This window comes from Rhea pennata, chromosome 1 (assembly GCF_028389875.1).
Source record: "Rhea pennata isolate bPtePen1 chromosome 1, bPtePen1.pri, whole genome shotgun sequence".
NCBI classification, from domain to species: domain Eukaryota; kingdom Metazoa; phylum Chordata; class Aves; order Rheiformes; family Rheidae; genus Rhea; species Rhea pennata.
The window spans coordinates 190,389,750-190,411,268 of NC_084663.1; the positions used below are offsets into that span (position 1 = coordinate 190,389,750).

Here is a 21,519-nt window from a genome sequence, read left to right on the forward strand (position 1 = left end):
CAGCACTCCCGGGTCCTTCTCCACAGAACTGCTTTCCAACAAGACTGGACCCAGTACTGACCCCCGGGGGACACTCCTGGCTACAGACCTCCAAGTAGACTCTGCGCCGCTGATCACAACCCTTAACTAAAATGCATTGAGCATGGTGGAGAATTATTACTTGCTATATAAGCTGCATAAATCCATGTTTCCCTGTAGTGAGCTATGTAGGATAGGCACTCTTAAGAAAAATACAGCAGAAACAAAAGAGAGTCTGAGGAACGTCATGAGCATGAATGACTAGGTCATAGAAGGCTTCAATCTTATCTTTTCAGCTTCTCTTCACGTGTTTATTTTAGAGGGAGACAAATTATAGGTAGTAAAAAAAAGAATTATCTAGAGACCAGTAGGTAGAACTGCCTCATAACATAATACAGGAGTTGTTTAATAAAATTGATGGCAATAAATCAAATCTGAAACAACTTTTCTCCTTGTGAAGAGGTACTCATTGACACTGAGTATGGTACTGATTGACAACATCTACAGTTAAGGATAAAATACTAGAGAAAATTAGAAAATAGAGAAATTACTGAAACTCTGCTGAGAATTCTGCTGCTGTTTAGACAGCATGAACATGCAATGTACTCCAGTTTTACAAGGGCAAAAGCTAATGCCTTTCACTGGTCTTCAACTGTTAGCAAAGGAAGCTAGTAAAGGAGTTAATCCATCTCATGTCTAGCAGCTGCAAGATCTGAAATATTCCTCTGAAACACCTATCTTGGTTGAACTGGACTGGTACAAGGCAAGAATTAGTTTACGTTTCTGTCATCTCTAGAAGAGAATATTGAGCTAAGTTTTTGACATTAGTAACAAAATTTTTGAGACCTCTGGTAGATATGGAGTAAAGGGACAAAGTAGCACCCAAAATTTAGAGTGTGAGGACAAAAAGGGACATACTAAGACCGTGGACTTGGCAAGTCAGTAGAGTTTTCTGGCTTACATAGTAGGCTCTGAAGTTGGAAAGACCGACTGTGGTGGAGCTTTCTAATTAGGACAACCAAGGACATAACTTAGAATAAGATGAAAGAGGCCAAAGACTAAACATGCTAGAAATGGCAGAGTGGGAAAGAGATGAGAAAATTGAAACTGCCAAGAAATACATTGATTGCACAGTCTTTGCAAGCAAGAATAACTAAATATGGTACTGTCAAACCAATAGGGAGATTTTCAAAGAAAATGAAGTGGCATAATGAATGTAAATTGGAGTTATGATGAGAATGAGGAAAAAGCATATCCTTAGTAGAATGTATTGCCAGAGAGTGTTGTGTCAAGGATATACTGAGAGTGGAAAGAGCATGTTCAAAGAAATCATGTGCAGGAAAGAAGCAGAGTTTGGTAAAAGAACATATAAAAGTTGTCTTGAGCAGGGAATATCGCTGTGGTGTGTGGTGTATACAGCTGAGTTTGGAAGAGGGAAGAGTAGTGTTTTAGTTTAGAGGTAACTGCAAGAACAGAGATCAGTACTAGAGATTTCCTAAATTTAGAGGTGCAGAGGGAAATAAAATTTCAGTACATTGCAAGATTTAAATAGTGGAGTGAGGAGACCAAAGAAGCAATGAATTGTTAGAGAACTGAGTGAGGGCAGAAAGTTTATTTTTGATGCTGGAGAAGATGTAGGTGAAAGAAAGCGATGCCCACCCTAGGTTTGATGACTCTTTACTTACATTTTTCCTCTTTCCGACATAAATGTATGTTACCTTCTTCCACATTAGCTAGTCAATGCAATTGTGCATTGTTGCCGCTGTCAAAGAAAAATAACATTTGCAGCGGAGTCATATTTGGGTGTGGATAGGAGCCACGTTCTCACTGTTCTTATGCTGTCTCCCGTGAAGCAGTTTCTGACAAGAAGAGTTTGAACTGTCCATGTTAGTGGTTCCCACAGAGAAACATTTCATGAAACTGTCAATATTAGTGCTTTTCAACATTGCATTCATGCATAAGCCCAAGAGTTGACTGTTGAGGAATATTTGGTAGTGTCTCTTGCCATAATTTAAATCCATAACAAAGAAAGTGGTTTAGGAAAGTGCCTTTAGTCTAACAAAGCAATTTCAGGTCTCACCAAATGTTTCAGGCTCAGGTATAGTATTTGCAGTACATTAGAGCTGCCAACTTTCTGTTAGTTTTTATTATCTTTAATAATAGAATGTGAAATTTAGAACGTAATTTGAAAGTTTTTTTAAAAAATTGTCAGAAATTGTACATATTCCTCAAAAAGAAGGTGATGACACAACTGCAAAACTTAGGATCTTAATTTAAATAGATTTTCTTTTAACTATGGCAACATTTAGTTCAACACTGAAACACAAAAGGAGGGATATTGCAGTTGGTGTATAAAGCATAGCATAGAGAGGGTTTCTTGTCCTTATGAAAAGCCCTAACTAACCAAGACAGAAATACTTATTTTAATTGAGAAAAATAAATAGTTTATTCCTAGTAATTCATTTGCCAAGTCTTCGCTGGATGAAGATTATAAAAGCTGAGTTGTATATAACACAAAATGGATGTTAATGGATACAGAAGTTGTAAACTGGTATTCCATGTTCAGGAATTCAGTGAATCGGGTGGCCTCGGTAGTTGTGATAGATGGAATAAAATGAATAGATGTCAGTTCTGAGTAGGTTCGACCAGCAGGCAGCTCTGGAGGCAACATGTGTTTGTGGTGCAGCACTGCTCCTGCGCATGGGGAAGCTTGCTTGCTTTTGGTCGGCTCCTGTGAGAAAGCAGCCTAGCAAGCTAATTCTGCTGAGTCTGAGCCTGAAAATTCATTTTTCTGACTGCTTGTTATAACAATGCTGTCTTGTGTTCCTCTAATGGCGGAGACATGCTATTTCAGAGGCATTAGTCTGATATGTGGCCTCACAAGCCAGTTGGTAAAGACAGTGTTGCTGTGTAGCTTCCGCCAACTTGAACCCCTGCAGTAACATCTCCTCTTCATTCACAGAGGGCACTCTTGTAATGAGGATCTCATGATAAAATGCTCTCCTTCACTGGAAAGCTCTCACAGTTTGATGATGCAGTTGTCACCATGGAGATTTCATTCCAACAGAAAAGAAAGCATTCAGTGCTGTTCGCCTTCAGAAATGTGTAGCAGATACCTTGCAATGCCTTTGCCTAAACTACCACCTTAGGAAATAACTTAGACCAGAAGATAAGAGCAGAAGTACATATATGCTGATGATAAATTTTTTGTAGATAACTGGATCTCAAGAGGTAGCATGTGCATAATGACAGATAAATGTGAAAGGGCAAGAATAAAAGACTTAGAGCCTGAGCCAACAGGAAGGGAAGTAGACTTCCCTTACATTTGAGAATAATATTCAAATGTGATACTCTGTGAATTTCTGTTGAGGTCTAATTCCTTTCCATCAGAACGGATGTTTCTCTGTATTATCCCATTGTTCACACAGCATGGAGCAGACTGAGTTTCCTCCCATGTATTTGAGAAAAAAAAAGTACTAAATAGCAAATTTATTTAGAAATAATGAGGTTTATATCCCTTTCCCCTTCCTGAAAGCCTCACTGATTGTTTGGATTGCTCATTTCACAAGAAGGACCTCAAGAGCAGTTACACCAATACGTGATGATTCATTTCTGATTTTAATGAAGCCATGAAGTCATCTAGAATGAGTAACAGTTTGTAACTTTACTGGTCTTTTCATAGTATAGATTGCTAAGGGAAGTTATATGCAGTTATATGGAGTTATATATATTACAAAACTAAACAAAGCATTGGCAAATGTAATGAAGCAGCCCTATGCTGTCTGGGAGACAAATGTAGTAGTGTAAGAGAGCTCTTCTGTTCCTGTAACTGTAGTAGATTATGAGGTTAAACAAAACTGTATAATACTTATACAAACAAATGGTTGTGTGACTTTTATAAGCATTCAGGAAAATACACATCTATCACAAAACTTAAATACGCATCTATCACAAAACTTCTTACTGAATGCTAGTGGTAGATGGCAGTAAAGTGACCTCAGGATCTAATTGAAGGGATGTTCCTCCTTGAAGCAGGAGTAGGAAAATGTAGGAAGCAGGTTCTCCAGAAGTGGCAGTATATGTTAGACTGGTTAGAGGGAAGATAGAGGGGAAAATATAAGGATCAATTAAAATCCTTACTCAAGGAGGGTTTTTTTAATACGGAAGACAAACAGAGGAAAAGAAATAAACAGAAAAAAAAATAAAACAGAGATAAAGTGAGCTTTTTTGACAGATGAAGAACTAGACACCTACCCAGGTATTAAATAATGAGGCTGAGTGAGCCAAAAGTAGCAGAAACATGAAAAAACTTTATAATAAAACTTAGAAAATTAAAATTTTTATGTTGCCAACCCTCTAGAACAAAAAAATCAATGAGTCAGTGTCCTAAAATCATGAGTCATTTAAACACCGAGTTTTTTCCAAGGATAAAGTTTTTTTTGAAAATCTTTCTAACCTTAACATGAATTACAATCTAAGGCAACACATGATTGTTTCAGATTCAAAAATGCTACTCTAAATTCGTATTAAATCTCCCAAATGGCAGGACTAAGTCTGAAGGGCACTTGCCATTGGATCTCTCTGTGTCCTCTCTCTGCTGGGCTTCTCTTTCCCATCACTCTCTTTCTGTCACCCTCTGTACAGACAGACTCTCCCTCCTGTGCAACTCACTTCTCTTACATTCACTGTCTTTTATGCCTCATATTTTCCTTTTGCTAATTTTCATCTCTCTTCTTCCTTTTAGAAAACTCTTTACCCATTTGCCATTTGACTTCTTACATCCTTCTGCATCTTTCTTGTTTTCCCTTTCATTTCTTTGTCTTCACTTCTCTTTCCAGCTTTCCAAAAACCCACAACTGTGCTGCCTCAGGGCAGCCCAGCTTGAGATTTTCTTGTTGCTCATCCAAAATAGCTTTCAGCTTTATGACTCTAATTAAGTTGTTATTACTAAAAGAAGACAAACACACATAGCACTCCCCCTTCCTTTGCCTCCACCAACCCAGCATCATGAAAATTGTAATAAAAACCTGAGAGTTAGTAATACTGGTGATACTGTGTTATGAGCTATTCATGAATGCATAAGAACATTTAAATTTCTGATTCATTTTTATTCAAAATTTTCAGTAACTATTAACTAGATACCTGACCAACTTTAGAACAGTAGGAGCATATTCAGTTTGCTGTGACAGAGAGGACAGACACAAGAAGTTTTGATCTGTTCCCTGTTTTTTTGTGTTTATTTTAAACTTTGAATTTAAAAAGGTCTCTTTCTCCACTATAGTCAGAATATGACCATTGTAAGAGGTGGTTCCATCCCTAGTTTTCATTTCCTTGGAGGAAAGGATTGATTCACTCTCCCTCCCTCACTCTGCCTCTCACTCTCTCCCTGTGCCTCCTCCCCACCACTCCTAACTGTTCTTTTTCACTTGTAGTGAGAGAATAAAACCAGCTGATGGATCTGCAAAATGCCATTCTTTCCTCTTGGGTCATCTGTGCTCCAAAATGGAAAGCATAATTTCTTACATATTTCATAGATAAAAGAAAGAGAGTCTCCATAATAAAGTTACCAACTTCAAAGAGGTGAATATTAAGACCCTAAATGCTTCAGGCCAGTCAAGGGGAAATAAAAGGCTCCACATAGTTAGGAGGTTTTGCATTGGTTCCAGGGACTCTCCCGTTAAAAAAAAAGAAGAAAAAAAAGAAATAAAAGAAAAATGAAAGTATTTTTAAGGTGCCTACATGTCAATGCTATGGTGGAAAACCAGTCCTGAGCCAGGGCTGGAAGCCAAGTCTGCTCTCTGTCCTCCTGGGGCATTTCAGCTGCTCTGCTTAGTGGTATACCTGCGGCTGGGCCTGGGCCAGTTGGCTCCACATGTCCCATCTGGTTTTCTACTGAAAGCATCGGAGTTACCTCCAAGATATGAAATAGTTTGGGGCTCTTCCTAGACTCCTTTGTTTCCCACTGGAAGGGCAGATGGGATTCTTCAATTTTAAGCTGTTTACTAGGATAACAGAGACAAGGATTTGAGAAAGATCCAGGCTTCAGCTTGTAAAACTTGCTCAGGTAAGTTTAGGCATGACAAATTCTTCCACCTCTCCTATTCTGCATCTGGTATGCACCTTCCTAGTAAATGACAGCTAATCTTTTCTATATGGCTTGCATGTTGCCCAGTGCCTGTACTAATGATCAGTTCTCTTGCTGCTGCTTTTCTTCTTTTTTTTTGTCACTTATGCAAAGGACTGTAATGCCTGAGTCTTCTTGTTCTCTGATAGCTTTACTATTATTTATCCTTTCCATGAAGGATTGTGAGAAAGATGCCATTAACTTTAAAAATCACCTGACTAAGTCGATCTTTTACAAGTGTCATAGTATGTTTAGTTCCAGGCATGTGATGGAAAATATTTATTTTTTCAGAGTTTCATATTACTTAAATTGTATGTTTGACTGCTCCTATATAGCTTTTGTTTTCCTTATTGTGATAAAAGTCCTGGAGGAGTATGGAAGGTAGAAAGTTATTTGTGAAAAATAAGAAGAGGAAAGGATTCTGTGACTTGAAAACAGCAAATATGTTGGGGCCAGGGTTGGGGGAGGAATGTGTGTAATTTACCCTTTAAAAACTGACTGATTTTAAAGATGATCATGTCCAGCCAAGCACACTGGCCTCTTAAGCACCGGCACGGTCTAAAACAGGTGATACAAATCCTTGATCTTCTAAGCCATAATTTGTGAAAGTTGTGTTCTCCAAAAGTGAAAATATAGTAAAAATAGGTAATAAGAAGCAGGTCCTGTTGCTTAGTTGAAGATGGAGGGTGAATAGAAAGTGCTTGCAGATTAATCCATGAAAAAAGCCTGAAAGGGAGTGGGTTGTATTTGTTACATGCTTTCTGGAAAGGCCCTTGGGTAGACCCTCGGAGGAGCGGTGCAGACCAGCAGTGGTGAAGCAGAAAGCATGGGAAATACTGCAGAGGAGGAAGCAGACAGGAAGCAGAAGGACATGTCAAGACTTCTAATAAACAAGATAAAAAGATACTGGAAGCCTAAGGAGAAGTTGTAAGATTCCTGAGAGGAAAGAGGTCCAGAGAGAACTTACACTCATGCTATGAGCTTTCTGAGAATTATAATTCCCAAATTATTAAAATTTCAGGAAGCAAGAGAAACTCTGAAAAGTAGGTATCATTGTACAGAGAAGGAAGTTGAGGTAGTAACCACACACTGAGAGTACTGGGAGAGGAGGCAAGCAATAACAATACTTTGAGGTATAGGAGTGCAATCTGGTGAAAAACAAGGATACTTAAATATATTTTACACTTATTTGAAGCAAATTATTTTTGTATTGTGCTAATCCCATTTTATTCTTTGCATATAAATTGTACTGATTTAAGTTGAGATGGTTTAAATATTAGTTTAGCTGAACACCTACACAGGTGTTGCTGCTTCCATTTTGATGCCTTATTTTTGCTTGAATTGAATTGAATTGAATTAAACCCTATTAATTGAACAGAGCCAAATATTTTTTGTTTTGATTAAATTCTTTCTTTTTTCAAATATGAGTTTTATTTTAATTGATGTACGTTGTCAAAATAGCTCAATTTTATGCACACGGTTGCTTTATTATTTGTTCAATTCTCATGCTATAGTTAATATAAAAACAAATGTAAAGGTTGTCACTCCCCAGAAATGTGTCAAACTTAGGAGGTACACAGGAAATCACAGGATTTTTAATGTCATTCTGAAAATTAGTAGTTTTGTGCATGCTGTGGGAGAGGTGGTAATTTCAGAGGAACTTGACTGAAGTGAAGAGATGTTTGAAGCTTGGTGGGAGTATGCAGTGGGAAGATAGGCGGGATGTGTCTTGTGGACAAAAAAACCAAGATGGGAAGTAGATGAGATTATAAAAAGGTTGCTGAGGCTGATACTCTAACAGAACATAAACTGAGTAGGAACACAGTAAAAAGCTCCATCAAATATTTACATATTTGATGTTGGTATTCGTGTACTAAGTGGTGTCAGATGAAAATGTGGCTAGGAATGGGGATGTGGTGGACCTGAATTTAAGTTTACAGGCATTGCTTAAACAAAGGGTAATTTTAGGAGTATCTTTGTCTTTTTTTTTCCTGATATTTATTTCATCGAGTTCTCTTGATTGCCTCCTTTTTCATCTACCTTATCTTCAAAATTGTTTTAATGACAAATCTTACTCTGCAAGAAAGTCGTGACAGATATCACTGTATGTCTTCCTTAAGAATTTTTTAGCATAAAATCTCTTAACTGTTGTAGATGCCAAAGCCTTCTGGCATGTTTCCAGGAAGCATGGTGTGAGTTTTCTAACCTTTAGATACCAATCACTGCAGGTTGAGGGAGGAATTGTTTGTTTGTTTTCTACACCAATGACTTCAGAAGTCTGTCTGATCTCATTAGTAAGTTTTTCACTTGTTTTTTTTTAGGCTGTAAATGCTGACTTTTTCCAATTTTTTAAGAGTGGGATGATCTGGTTCAGCTGGGCTATTATCAACTATTGGATAGATTCTTATACTTGCTTATGTGTTACTTTCCTCTCTGTATAGTGCTGACAGGAAATTTTATTTGTGAAATTATTCTGTTCAAATAGTAGTGTACTATTTAATTATAAAATATTATATAAAAATAAGTAAAAGTAGTCTTTTATAATCTTCTTGTAAGCATGAAGCAGGAAAAGAGTATATAGTATTTTTTTCCGTGTGTCTTTGTTTTCTTAAAGGTAGCCACTTATCTAATTTGTTTTTAAATTTTGTCAAAAGTGGTTCAAAAAATCAAAAATTCTATGTTTTGGAAAAATGGCTGATTTTCTTTTAAGAATATTAGCAAAAAATAATCATCAGAATGTTTGTTAAAATCAAGTCAAAGTAGTGCACCTTGTCAACAAAAAACTACTGTCCATACTCAAGTATGGACACAATACTACACAACACACGGACACAATACTACATAAACACAATCCTGACTATTCATATTTGGAAGCAGAATGGGATTATTCTTTTATTCAATATTAGAAGAATAATTGCCAGCTCACCAGATTATTTGGATGTGATCAGCAGTAGCCAGCATGGATTTACCAAGGGGAAATCCTGCTTAACCAACCTGATAGCCTTCTAGGATGGAATGACTGGCTGGGTAGATGAGGGCAGAGCAGTGGGCGTTGTGTACCTTGACTTCAGCAAGGCTTCCAACACTGTCTCCCATAACAGCCTCCTAGAGAAGCTCAGGAAGTGTGGGTTAGCTGAGTGGACAGTGAGGTGGATTGAGAACTGACTGAAAGGCACAGCTCAGAGGATCGTCATCAGTGGCATGGAGTCTACTCGGAGCCCTGTGTCTAGATGGGTCCCATCCTCTTCAACTTCCTCATCAGTGACCTGGATGAGGGGACAGAGTGCCTCCTCAGCAAGTTTGCTGATGATCCCAAGCTGGGAGGAGGGGCTGACACACTTGAGGGCTGTGCTGCCATTCAGAGAGACCTGGACAGGCTGGAGAGCTGGGCAGAGAGGAACCTCCTGAGATTCAACAAGGGCACGTGCAGAGTCCTGCACCTAGGGAAAAATAACCGTAGGCACCAGGACAAGCTGGGGGCTGACCTTGTGGAGAGCAGCTCTACAGAGAAAGACCTGGGAGTGCTGGTGGATGACAGGTTGAGCATGAGCCAGCAATGTGCCCTTGTGGCCAAGAAGGCCAATGGTCTCCTGGGGTGCATTAGGAAGAGTGTTGCCAGGAGGTGGAGGGAGGTGATCCTGCCCCTCTCCTCAGCCCTGGTGACGCCTCATCTTGAGTCCTGTGTCCAGTTCTGGGCTCCTCAGGACAAGAGAGACATGGAGCTACTGGAGAGAGTCCAGCGTAGGGCTACGAAGATGCTCAGAGGGCTGGAGCACCTGCCCTATGAGGAACGGCTGCAAGAGCTGGGCCTGTTCAGCATGGGGAAGAGAAGCCTGAGGGGGGATCTTATCAATGTGGACAAGTACGTGGAGGGAGGGTGTCAAGGGGATGGGGACAAACTCTTTTCAGTTGTCCCATGTGACAGGAGAAGAGGCACTGGGCAGAAATTGAAGCACAGGAAGTTCTGCCTGAAGGTGAGGGGGAATTTCTTCCCTGTGAGAGTGACAGAGCACTGGCACAGGTTGCCCAGAGAGGTTGTGGAGTCTCCTTCTCTGGAGATCTTCAAGGCCCGCCTGGATGCAACCCTGTCCATCATGCTGTAGGTGACCCTGCTTGAGCAGGGGGTTGGACTAGATGATCTCCAGAGGTCCCTTCCAACCTTACTGATTCTATGATGTGTGCCTTCAAACAGACTTTACATAAGCTAAATAGCAGAAGATTCTGAGCATATATGATGGAGCCTCAGTTTCATTCCCTATTAGGGAGATTTTGCTGAAATAAATACATTTAATACTGTTCACAAAACTATTACCTAGTTTCATGGCTGTCAAAGAATATGAATGTGAGCTCCAAAAACAAATTAATTATCCAATAATACTGAATGGTATCTTGTGCGTAGACAAAAGGCATTTACCTCATACCACGTTGATACATCATGTAATAAATGTGACAATTACGGCTTTTTGTCTTATCTCACTCTTCCTGCAGTGTCCATAAAAGAGTTTCTCACTTGTAACAGATGGTCAGAGCACAGCTTTGAAATTTATCTGGAGATGAAACCCTGTTGATTCCATTAAAAATAGAGTTTTCATGCAGATGGAGACAAGGAAGGTTTTATTGTTTTTGCAGTTCTGATGATGAGGTATTTCATACAATACCTTCCTTTCCTCTTGCAGGTGATGTGCCTTCAGGATTTCTTTGGTGATGATGACATTTTTATTGCATGTGGACCAGAAAAGTTCCGTTACCAGGACGATTTCTTGCTGGATGAAAGTGGTAAGATGTCTTTTAAAAATATTTACAACCAGAACAGAGGACAGCTTTTCCTGTCATGCTAAATGAAGCCCAAACTGTATCACCTACATTACTGTTTTCAGAAGCAGAATAAATGCTTTTATTTTTTCAATTCTAAATATTGAAAACAAGCAGTAACTGAAAGCACACAGTAAAGCTGCAAAGGGAAAAATGCAACCAATGTGGTGTAAAACCTTACATCAGCCTGAAATTGATACACATCAAGAAATAGTAATGTGTTTTATGGAACTCCTTTTTTTACAAAGTCTCTCTTTGTGTTTAGTCTTTATTTTCTCTGCGAGTTTATTCTAGTTCTTTATCACAATCTACCCTTACTGTTTTTATAATCAAAATTTAGGTAATGCTCCTTAGGTAATATGATATTGGAAGCTATAATTCTATTTAGAAGATAAATGTAATCAGTAAATGCAGACGAAGTCACCTGGGAAAATTCAGTGATTTCTCTGTTTTGTTAGAGTCTGACTAATACAACAATTGAATTGAGGAAAATGCATGTTAGATTTGTGCCTACCTTCATTGTGTATTCCGAAGTTATGAATTATAGCAATAAGAAAAAACTACAAGGTTTCTGCGTTTTGGAAAAAAAAAAAAAAAAAAAAAAAAGAGCTACTATTTAAATCTAGGTTTTGTGTAAAGCAAGACTCAGCAGCAAAGGCTTTATTCCCCCCGACTCTTTCTCAGTCCAGGGTATGTCTGCAGTTCTTTGGTATCAGGTCCTCTTGTCTTTTTTTTCAAAATATCAAAGGACAATTCACTGGGGCCAAACAAAAAATTTGTTACACCAGTTAACTACTTCCTGTCATCAGATGTGTGCTTGTAAAGCTTCACAACTTCATCACTGCTTTCTGATGCAAATGCACATTCAAAATGAAAGATGATGCAATTTTATTTCCTTAATCTGTGGAACTGGAACACTTCTTGGTTTAGCTGGATCCAGCAAAATATTCCATAAGCTTGTATAGGAACAGAAAAATCAGGTTTGTGCAGTGCTTGTATCATGAGCTGAAAGATAAACCTAAAAAGCAGGAAACTACTCCTGAACAACAGATTTTTTTTTTTTTTTTTTTTGTCAGTCACAGACCAAAGCAAGCATGCATTATATGTTCCTCTAGAGAACTTTATAACGTGGAAACAAAAATCAAGTTTTGCACTAGGTTTACTCTTTCCAATAATGAAATACAGTGTAGTTGCCTCTAAGGTACAATGCAAAAGTAACCCTCGCCAACTTTAGGACAGATGCTAGAAGTCTAAGAGGGACATAACGGGGCAGCAGGAAAGTAGCCCAGGTGAGAATATGGCCGGCACTGCAGTCCTTGCCTTTCAGGGGAGAACCAGCTGAATTATAATTGAATGCATAGTCAAGATTCAGTTTTGTATCTTTATCTGAAAGATGACACTTGCCACTTCATGGTGTCTCCTCACCGAATCCTCTGGCACTTTTTCCAGAGATGACTTAGGAGAGATGCTGACAAGAGACTCGTCTAAATCCCTTTTGAAGTACATAGCTCTTTTTTGAAGGTCTCAAGTACAGACATAGCCCAGCTCTACCTTTATTTGTCTGAAATATCATCTCTACAAGTAAGCAGTATCTTCCTCTGGAACATTTGTGCTTAAACCTTTATTATGTTGAGTCAAAATAAAAAAATAAGCTGAAACTCATGGTTGAGAATACAACTTTACCAATGTGTTTAGTGTTCATTTTTCTAACAGGTAGAGCTGCAGTGAATATTAACTGTTTTGACAACAGGAGCTAGTAGAAGAAAATTAGATCCAAACTATATTTCTAATTTATTTGCAGACTGTGCATCATTTTTGCTGTGCATTTTGGGGGAATTTTAATATCAGAAAATTTGTTTAAGTAGCTTGCAATTAACAGCTGTTGTGCCAACTGACATAGGTCCAGTCAGCCTTCCCTGAGGCCTCAATTTGTTACAGTAACAGCAGCAAGATTTGGGGAGGAAAAAAAAGAAAAACAAGTGAGTTTTTAGTTCATTTTTGTTGGAGAATGAAGCTTGTGTGATTACACTGTGTATATGTGTGTCCCTTGTGTTTAATGTAAGAACATTAAAGTTACTAGCTCAACTTGAAAAGCTTGTCTCTACTTCCCATGAAAGCAGCTTGAAGCATCACTGTGCAATCTTTATCACTACATCTCTCCAGTGTTTCTCAGTTTCACCCAGATGATGAGAATAACAGTTGTGGTGGCACAGCTTAAGCTGTAAGAAAAGCAGAAATTGAAGGTGGGAAAGAAAAGGACAGAAAATAAATAATCAAACCATTAAGGTTCTGGTCTTTTTGGTGAAAGGGAATTATTTATCGGGCAGAAAGAGTAGTGTTGTTCTACAATGGATCAACGGATTCAGAGTTCCTGGCACTAGAAGTGAGAGGTAAAATTTCTGGGACTGACAAATCTATTGCCTATACTGGGAATCATCTTAGCTGTTAAGTATCAAGAGAGTTGGTACACTGTTGCTGACAACTGGTTGACAACTGAGCCAGTCGTCCCACTAGTCCCTTTCTCAGTCAGTAGAACATAGCTGATACATCCTCTCAGTCAACGGTAATTGTTAAAACAAGTCAGATAAATTGTGCTCCAGTAATGCCTATTTTGCTTTTAAAGGATATCTACAGGCCTGACTTAGATGTTCTTATCTACATTGTATTTATCTAAAACCACTGAGATAACTTTTAAGGTAAGATGAATTCTACCCTATCTACGAGGAAAAGGACTGCAGATGTCTCAGTCTGCACTGCTCCTAGTCATTTTTCTTTATACAGTTACCATAGCTTACTCTGAGTAAAGGATAGGACCTACTTAAAGCCCTATAATCAGAAACTTAAAAAAAAGAAAAAAAAAGATATAGAAGTTAGTGAATCAATCCCCCTAAGTGTGGGATTAACATCGCCTATTCCATTTCTGACAGATACTTATCCAAGCTGCTGCTTAAAAGCTTGTGATAATGAAGATTCTGTAACCTCCTGAGACATTCTGTTATAAACTCTCTTTATCAAATTTTCTGCTATCCTACCCAGGGTTGCCTTGCTATAAATGAAGCCCATATTACTACTCTTCTATCCACGGACATGCAAAATAGAGGATTCCTTTTTTCTTTGCAAAATCTTTGGACTGCTATGAACCCAATCAATTTTCTCTTCTTTAGGGTTAACAATTAGTTCAAGCTTTCATTGTTTTCACTACAGGATCAAACTTACCCTTGAAACAGGGGATATGCTCCCTTTTTATGTTGTCTCCCTCTCCTGTTTTATATCTTTTGGGAAGAGGCATCACATATCCCCTTGGCAATCAGTTAAGAAAACTCTGTTAATTAGGGACCCATCAAAGAGCATAATAAGCAGTCTGCACCATACAGTGCATTTTATTCTCTCTTCCTTGATGTTGAAATGTATATATGGTTTTCATATTAAACACACTGTTTATCATATGAAATACAGGATCACTAGACATCATCATAATTTCTAGCATTCAATTCCATACCTGACCTAATTGTTAGATATAACAGCCATGCACATTTGCATGAATAGGAAGTGCAGATGGGACAAGAAAAGGCATGGGAATGACCTAAGATTAAAAATAATCTTTGTCAAACATCAGTGGTGAGGCTGTGTTCGTAGAAGGCTTTTTTGTGGGAATTCTAAGCGCAAAAAGTCATATGAATGAAAGACACGTTACATCAGACAGCTTGTGAGATGAAAACTTCCTTAGCTTAGGATATGGCAGTGGCTGTTACAGGCATTGTTAGCTTGTATTCCTGAGAACTTTCGCAGAAATTTCAGGTTTGCTTTCATTGATGGCAATTCAGTTTTCAAATTAGAGATGTCATCATAGGATTCATTTCTATAGCCCTCAGTTGCATGTTGGGAGAGATTAGGATTTAAGGGCCACATTCACAAAAATATTTGCAATCAGCTAATTACTTAGATATCTAAGTAGGATTTGGGAATGCAAATAATTCATAAAACTGACCCTAAATGAGAACATCTTCTTGGCTTAAACAAAGACTTCTTTCTTAGCACTGTAAAATATGAAAGTTTTTGAGATTGGCAATATCAAAATTAAATTTCAAGACATTAAATTATTTTTATGTGTTGTTAATGTTGGCTGAGTGCTTTGAAAGCTTAGAGTCACACAATCTAACTCCTAACTATGACAGACTTCATCACATACTGAGATGCATCATGTAAAAAGACTGCAGTAAAGACAGGCCAAATTCAGTTTCTGCCTCCAAGCAGAGCATAGCCAATGTAGAATGTCTGGATATAAAAACAACTTCAGATCACTTGTCAAGAGCACATAGTACTGTTATGAAAACAGTGATGAGAATGACTCTCTTCTCGGGGAAAACTAAGATTGGAATCTTTGAAACCTAATTTCACTTTGACTTGCTGGCCTCTGTTAGTCCTCAGCTCAGCATCTCTGTGCCAGCAGTTTTACTGCATTATCTTGCCAGCAGCAAACGGCTTGCCAGGAAAATCTGAATCCTGTAGTGTCCACACATGCGTGTGTGCTTGGAGGCATGCACACACATCTGATTCAATAACTGTAGTTAGGGTCAGGAGTATCATATTTATTCCTGCTAATAACTGTCAGGTTTCTGTAACCTTGATTACTCTGTCCTTCCTAAAAGAGGGAGAGGATGCTGGCTGACTTACTCTGCCCTCACCAAAAGCTCCTGCTTTGGCAATGGGAAAATAATGGTGGGTTCTAGGGACTTTGAGATAGAACTTTGCTTTCAACAGAGGCATAAATATAAAGTGTTCCAGTTCCGTGTGATGTTTTCAAATGTCAACAACTGCCGGGCCTTCGGGACAGATATTCTGTGTCTGAGGCCGAAACGAACTAAGGCACGAGAGACAAGTCCACAGGCTGTATATACATTTAAACTACTTGTTCAGAGAGAGCAAAATGAGAGGAGCTTGCTTTCCTGTGGATTTCCATCCATGCCTCCTTTATTTCCTTCGTCCTGCAAGACTTCCAGTCTCATCTCCACCTTATCTCCATGTCTTGGACAATCCCACAGTACCCTAGTTCCTTCCCGCCGGGTACTTGAGTGCTTCGTTTTTACTTTCTTGCGGTAAGGACCTTAGTGGGCTATCTGTTCTATCCAACAGGATGACAGTTCCACAATTTTTAGGAAGCAGATGATAGGAATATCACTGAGATCACTGCTACCGTTGTGCAACTTGGTAGCAGATGTCTGACAGGTTTCGCCATTGCTTGGGGAGATGTGGCAGGCACCGCGCAGGCAGACAGGAGGTGATCGGAAAAGGCTTGTTTCCTTGGGAAGCCGCACTAGAAACATCTCTCTCTTGGCAAGGCTCGGATCCAGCTGTGGGGAAGTATGTGGCCGGATGGTAGTATATGGTGACTTACTTGTTTCTGTGGCATTAAACATACCTTCAAATATAACGTACCCTTAACAAGAGAATCCTAGTCTTCAGTAAAATACTAAAAACAGACTGTTTTCATGATTATTAGGTAGTTGTTGTTGTAGTATCATACTGTGTTCTATTAAATAAAATCTGTAGTAACACTTGAGCCGAATGAGTTTGCATTAAAAATGTATTCGCAGAACTTAGGCTTTTTCCTGCTCAGGATTTCTCTTTTAACATTCTGTCTTTTTTTATAGATATGTTCTTGATTATGTAAGCCTATTTCTTTACCTGGTGTCTGCAAGCCATTTGCTTTGACTATTCTCAGTTCTGCCTCACAGGTCTACTTATCTGAGATGTTACTGCTCACCTTTCTATCAAAGCATATATTGCGGTGAAAGTCTGGTCACTTCCATCATGAACTTCTGTTCCCCCCACTGACAGATTTATAAGCAGGAAAAGGGGCATTAGAGCTTTCGAGAAGATTACCTATAACTTACCAGTCCAAACTTACCCTGTAGACCCTCTCTCTTCTTTCCCTTTGCCCACCTCCTCACCATACCTGCGCGTGTTTTTGTACAGTTACCACCTTTCCTCAATATTTCTATGAGATGTTTTTTTCTGTGAAACACTGCCTATATGTATAGCTGGAAAAATCGTGATCACCTCAAATGTGTAAACAGCATCTCATTGAAACTAGCCAAACATTAAGGCTCCAGTTGATGCTAATTCACTGTGTACATTGAACCAAATGTTCTTCAATATGCTTTTTGTGTTACTTGCTTTCTCTGATATCTGTTAAAAATAGCATAAATGAAACATCATCCAATAAATTAGAGCTGGTGGAAATTCTCACTTTATATGCATAAAGAATTTTGAATATTCATATTCCTTAGACATTTTTCAAAGGCAAAATTGATTTTGAATTTAAATAATACTGAAAACTCTAAGCCTCAAAATATCAAGCATTTCTAAATAATATTTGCATATTAATTAAATTGTGTTTTAATTTTGTCCTGTTATAAACAAAAGAAAAAGTGTTATTAAACATTATCAGTATTATCTTATATACTGGAGATTTTATTCATAGCAGTATTATTTTGATATGTACTGAATAACAGATTAGGCAGAATTTATTTATTGTTATTGTCCTGAACAATTTGATTTTTTTGTTATTTTACTATATTTTAATGTTGTAATTTCTAGAAATTAATCTTTCCAGGGGAATATTTAGATTATTCAGATTGCTTCAGGAAAAGGGATTTTATTTAGAACAAAATTTTAGCTAGTTTCCAAAAATGTAAGCATCCCAGTTGTACATCTAAACACAAAGATTGCAATTCCAATTTTAATTATGAGTTTTATAAACAAACTTGCGGTGATGTGCTAGTAACATACAAATTTAGAATATACAAAGATAGATCTTCATATTGTTCTCTGTACACCTGAGTTATTAATATGACTGTCTAGTATCTCCTCTTTTATGCAAGTTGTTCTATTTTACAGCCTTTGAGCATATTCCATTCAAGACCATAAACTGAGTTTCTATATTCTGTCTGTACCATCAGAAAGAAGATGGCTTTCAAATATGTCAGCCTTATTTGAATATTTTTTAGGAGAGACTTTCATTTATTATTTGCTATTAAACTTGCAGTGAAGATGGAAGCAACAAAAAGTATTTGTGTGTTACGACTCGTCCTCCAAGGCTGTTAAGTACTTCATTGGCAAGCTGACAGGAGTTTAACTTCAGGAATACTTAGAGACTACCCTTCCCTTTTGTTTATCTGTGTACTTTCCTCATCTTGTTAATTAGCTTGGTGAAATGCAACATAGAATTTCAGTAATCTTGGCTGGCATATTCATATTTGTATTTTTCACAGTTTGCAGATCCTTTCCAATGCTAGGAAACCCTAGAATCTGATATATTTCTGAAAAGATGTACCCTGTAATCTGTTCCAGGAGAACCTTGGCTGAGCAGTGTAGAGAAAATCTAATTTTCTCCAGTTAGCACGAGTTTGTATGAGACGTCATGGAGTTGAGTAGTTCTTGCTGTGACAGTGCTTCATTACTGAGTTTGAGAACCTGAACCAACTATTTTGTTTACTAAACTGCATTAAAATGAGCCCTAGAGACCTGCCTGTTTATTGGTTAGTGTTGATGTATCAGAGCTTTTGCACAGATGAGAAATTACTGAACATTAATACATTGAGATTAACTTGTTAAATTTGACCATCATGTTCTTCTACTTCTCCTGCCAGATAGAGGCCCTATACCTGCAGACTGTCGGAAGTCTTGAATAAATGTGTGCACGCCTTTTTAAGGCCAGAAGTGTTCACAGATTCTTTTATGTGAGGAAGATCTTTTGAAAAGAGAATAATTACTCAAAATCCATTATTCATTAGCTTTATAGAAAGCAGAAACTTTCTGAAGGCATATGAGGAAAATGTATTCAGCCTTAATATTCATTAAAGACCTTTTTTTTAAAAAAAAAAAATCTTATCAAACACAAACCCTGGTACACCAGCTGAGAGAGAGAGTTAAAAAAACTATTTGGATAATATTTTGAAGTGTTACAATCAGAAACTGAGTGCATCAGTGACAGGTATTTGATTCATATATATTTAGTTAGATGCTATATATACAGACACAAATACATCAAATATAAAGGGTTTTATCGTCCGACAAATACATCCAGTACAAGACCTCCATAGAATGGCTGTGCTGGTCTGCACTGCAAACATGATCTCTTAAGATGTATTCTGGAATACTGCTTCAGTGCTGTGATTTTAAAAATAAATTACTACAGAAATTTCCCATTTACAAATTCAAGATGATATCTGACACTTCCGGTTGCTTCTGTAAGCAGTTACTTTCAAATCAACTTTTTTTCATAGCATAGCTCACTGCAGGAGGACTGATGCTAATATTATGCAAAAAGTAATCTAAGGCTGAGTAATCATTAGGAAGTCTCCTGTTGCCATGGAACTGAACACCCGTAGGTGGTAGGTCATGGAGCTGTGATTTGGATTCTTTTATTCTTCAGTCAGAGCTTTTAAAAATTTTGTTCTAAAGGAATTGTAACACTCATTTTTTCTTATGCAAAAAATCCTGTAAGGACTTAAAATTGATTGAAGAAATAGGGGAACTAACCTGAGATTTCTTTCTTTTAACTGAAGGACCTGGGTCAAGGAAAGTCTTTGCCACATTGCTACTTATTTTACTGAGTGGAGGGTTGTTAGAAGACAAAGGATTTTAGATCTCTTAATTTGTTCTGTTACTCTGAAATAGGAAAGAGAAATCTTTCACAGCTACTTAGAGCTGTGTTGCCTAGCAAAAAAAAGAAAGACAACTTACAGAGCAAGACAGTTTCTGATGAAGACTCGATATCTAGGATGGAAAAAAATCATGCAGGAAAGGAAATACAGCAAAGCTTTATGAAAATTTTTTCTGTCTGTAACTTTGCTTGCTCTTTCTGTTTTACAAACATGCATTAACATCTGCAGGTGATGAGAAAATATGAAAGACTGATTGAGCAGCAGTTGTTGTACTGCAGGCCTGGAAAACAGCGTATATTGTTGTCTGCTTTAAATAAAAAGAATTGGTTTGATCATGGGAAGCAGAGAGAAGGAAGTCTAAATTTGGGATCAAACAAATTGCTTGAAATTATCATTAAAATGGAATTCTTAAATTCATACATGAACGTTTAATGATGAAGACAAACCCACATAAATAAAACAGAATTGATTTTTGTTAAAATCACTTTGGGGAGGACAGTTCTCCTGAGATTCTCCTGAGAGTCTACTGGGATCACAGCTAAGACTGGATATAGATAGACAACTGTGTAATTTTTACTGGAGGGAGAAATACTAATACGTTATGAGAAGCTTTAAACTTCCTAGATGCAGGTTAAAGAAGTACCGCTAATACTAACTGGGAACATTTATTCCATCTGTGAAAGCCGATAGATTTCTGTAGTGAACCTATAATGCACAATATTATTTTAGATTTAGTATTGTTAATAATAAAGATATTATAAAAGACCTGTCTGAGAAAAAAGCATTAGATTTTGTAATTGTATGTTGATTTCATTTTCTTTGAATAGAACATTAAAGAAAACCAAAGCAGTCCAGCAATTAAGAATTTTATTTTTAAAGAGAATATTTTTAAAAACTAGACAGTGAAGTCCACTGGACTTAAGAGATTAGGTACTTGAACATAGAGGAGGTTTGGAATATCTTTAAATTGGAGACCTAAAAGTTGTCCTAGGTTTATATCTATCCAAAGGACAAAATAGGCGTTAAGGCTGCAAACTTAACTGACAGAAAATAGCCTAAAAAGCACTGGTCAGCAGTGCTTTATACAAAAAAAGTTTGTATAGCAAATACTAAACATGAAAATGTAGGCTTAAAGTAACATTTGCCAAAATTGAGTTTATTTTGGCCTTGCAAAGGAAATCAAATTTGATAAAAGTTTTAGCCATATGAGAAGATAAAAGAAATCATGAAGTGAAATGAAGATGCAATGCAGTAAAGACAGAACTACTATTTTGCTTCTGTGTTCAGAAAAAAATGAACTGTATCATGAGAGAAAAGCACACTGTCTAATGAAAATATATGGAGAAATGAAAATTACAGTCCCAAAAGCAAATGCAAGAGTTAAGACAGCTGCAAAACACATTTTGGAGGAAAAACAAGCTTCTATACACTGTTAAGATACTGAGTAAGCAGCAGGATCCTAACTCTATACATCCTCCCATGAAGCAAAAGAAATTGATTTTGGTACAGATTGTCTGTCATTTCTTTACAGATCCATTTTCACATAGTCAAAAAAATAGGCTTTTTGAGTTTTCAGGGAGGATATGAACCAGTTGGTCTTATGAACCAACTCACCTAAAAAAATGAAAAATCTCCTCTGAACAATCTCTGAACTGTGCAGTGCAATACAGAATGAAAGATGGTTTCATAGACTTTCTATTTTCAGCCTAACATACATTTTTCAAGCTACAATTATTTAGAATTTCTCAGCAGAAAAAGAAATACGGACACTGCACATACCTCAATACGTATTTTGGTATTAGCAGATATTCATAATAAAGCCATATTTTCCTGATATCCCACTGTTAGCCTATTGCCAGGATGACTCAGCCTGTTTACTTCAGTTTTATGTAAATA

General features: G+C 37.5%; 1 protein-coding gene across 3 annotated transcripts in view; it reads left to right on the top strand.

Moving 5' to 3' along the window:
• DCLK1 (doublecortin like kinase 1) overlaps nucleotides 1-21,519 on the top strand; it is a 251,768-nt gene that overhangs the window by 125,663 nt on the left and 104,586 nt on the right. For all 3 annotated transcript variants that reach the window (XM_062567108.1, XM_062567109.1, XM_062567110.1), the window contains exon 4: nucleotides 10,819-10,918. In XM_062567108.1, the coding sequence (XP_062423092.1) occupies nucleotides 10,819-10,918 (100 nt within the window). The remainder of the gene's footprint in view (nucleotides 1-10,818; nucleotides 10,919-21,519) is intronic.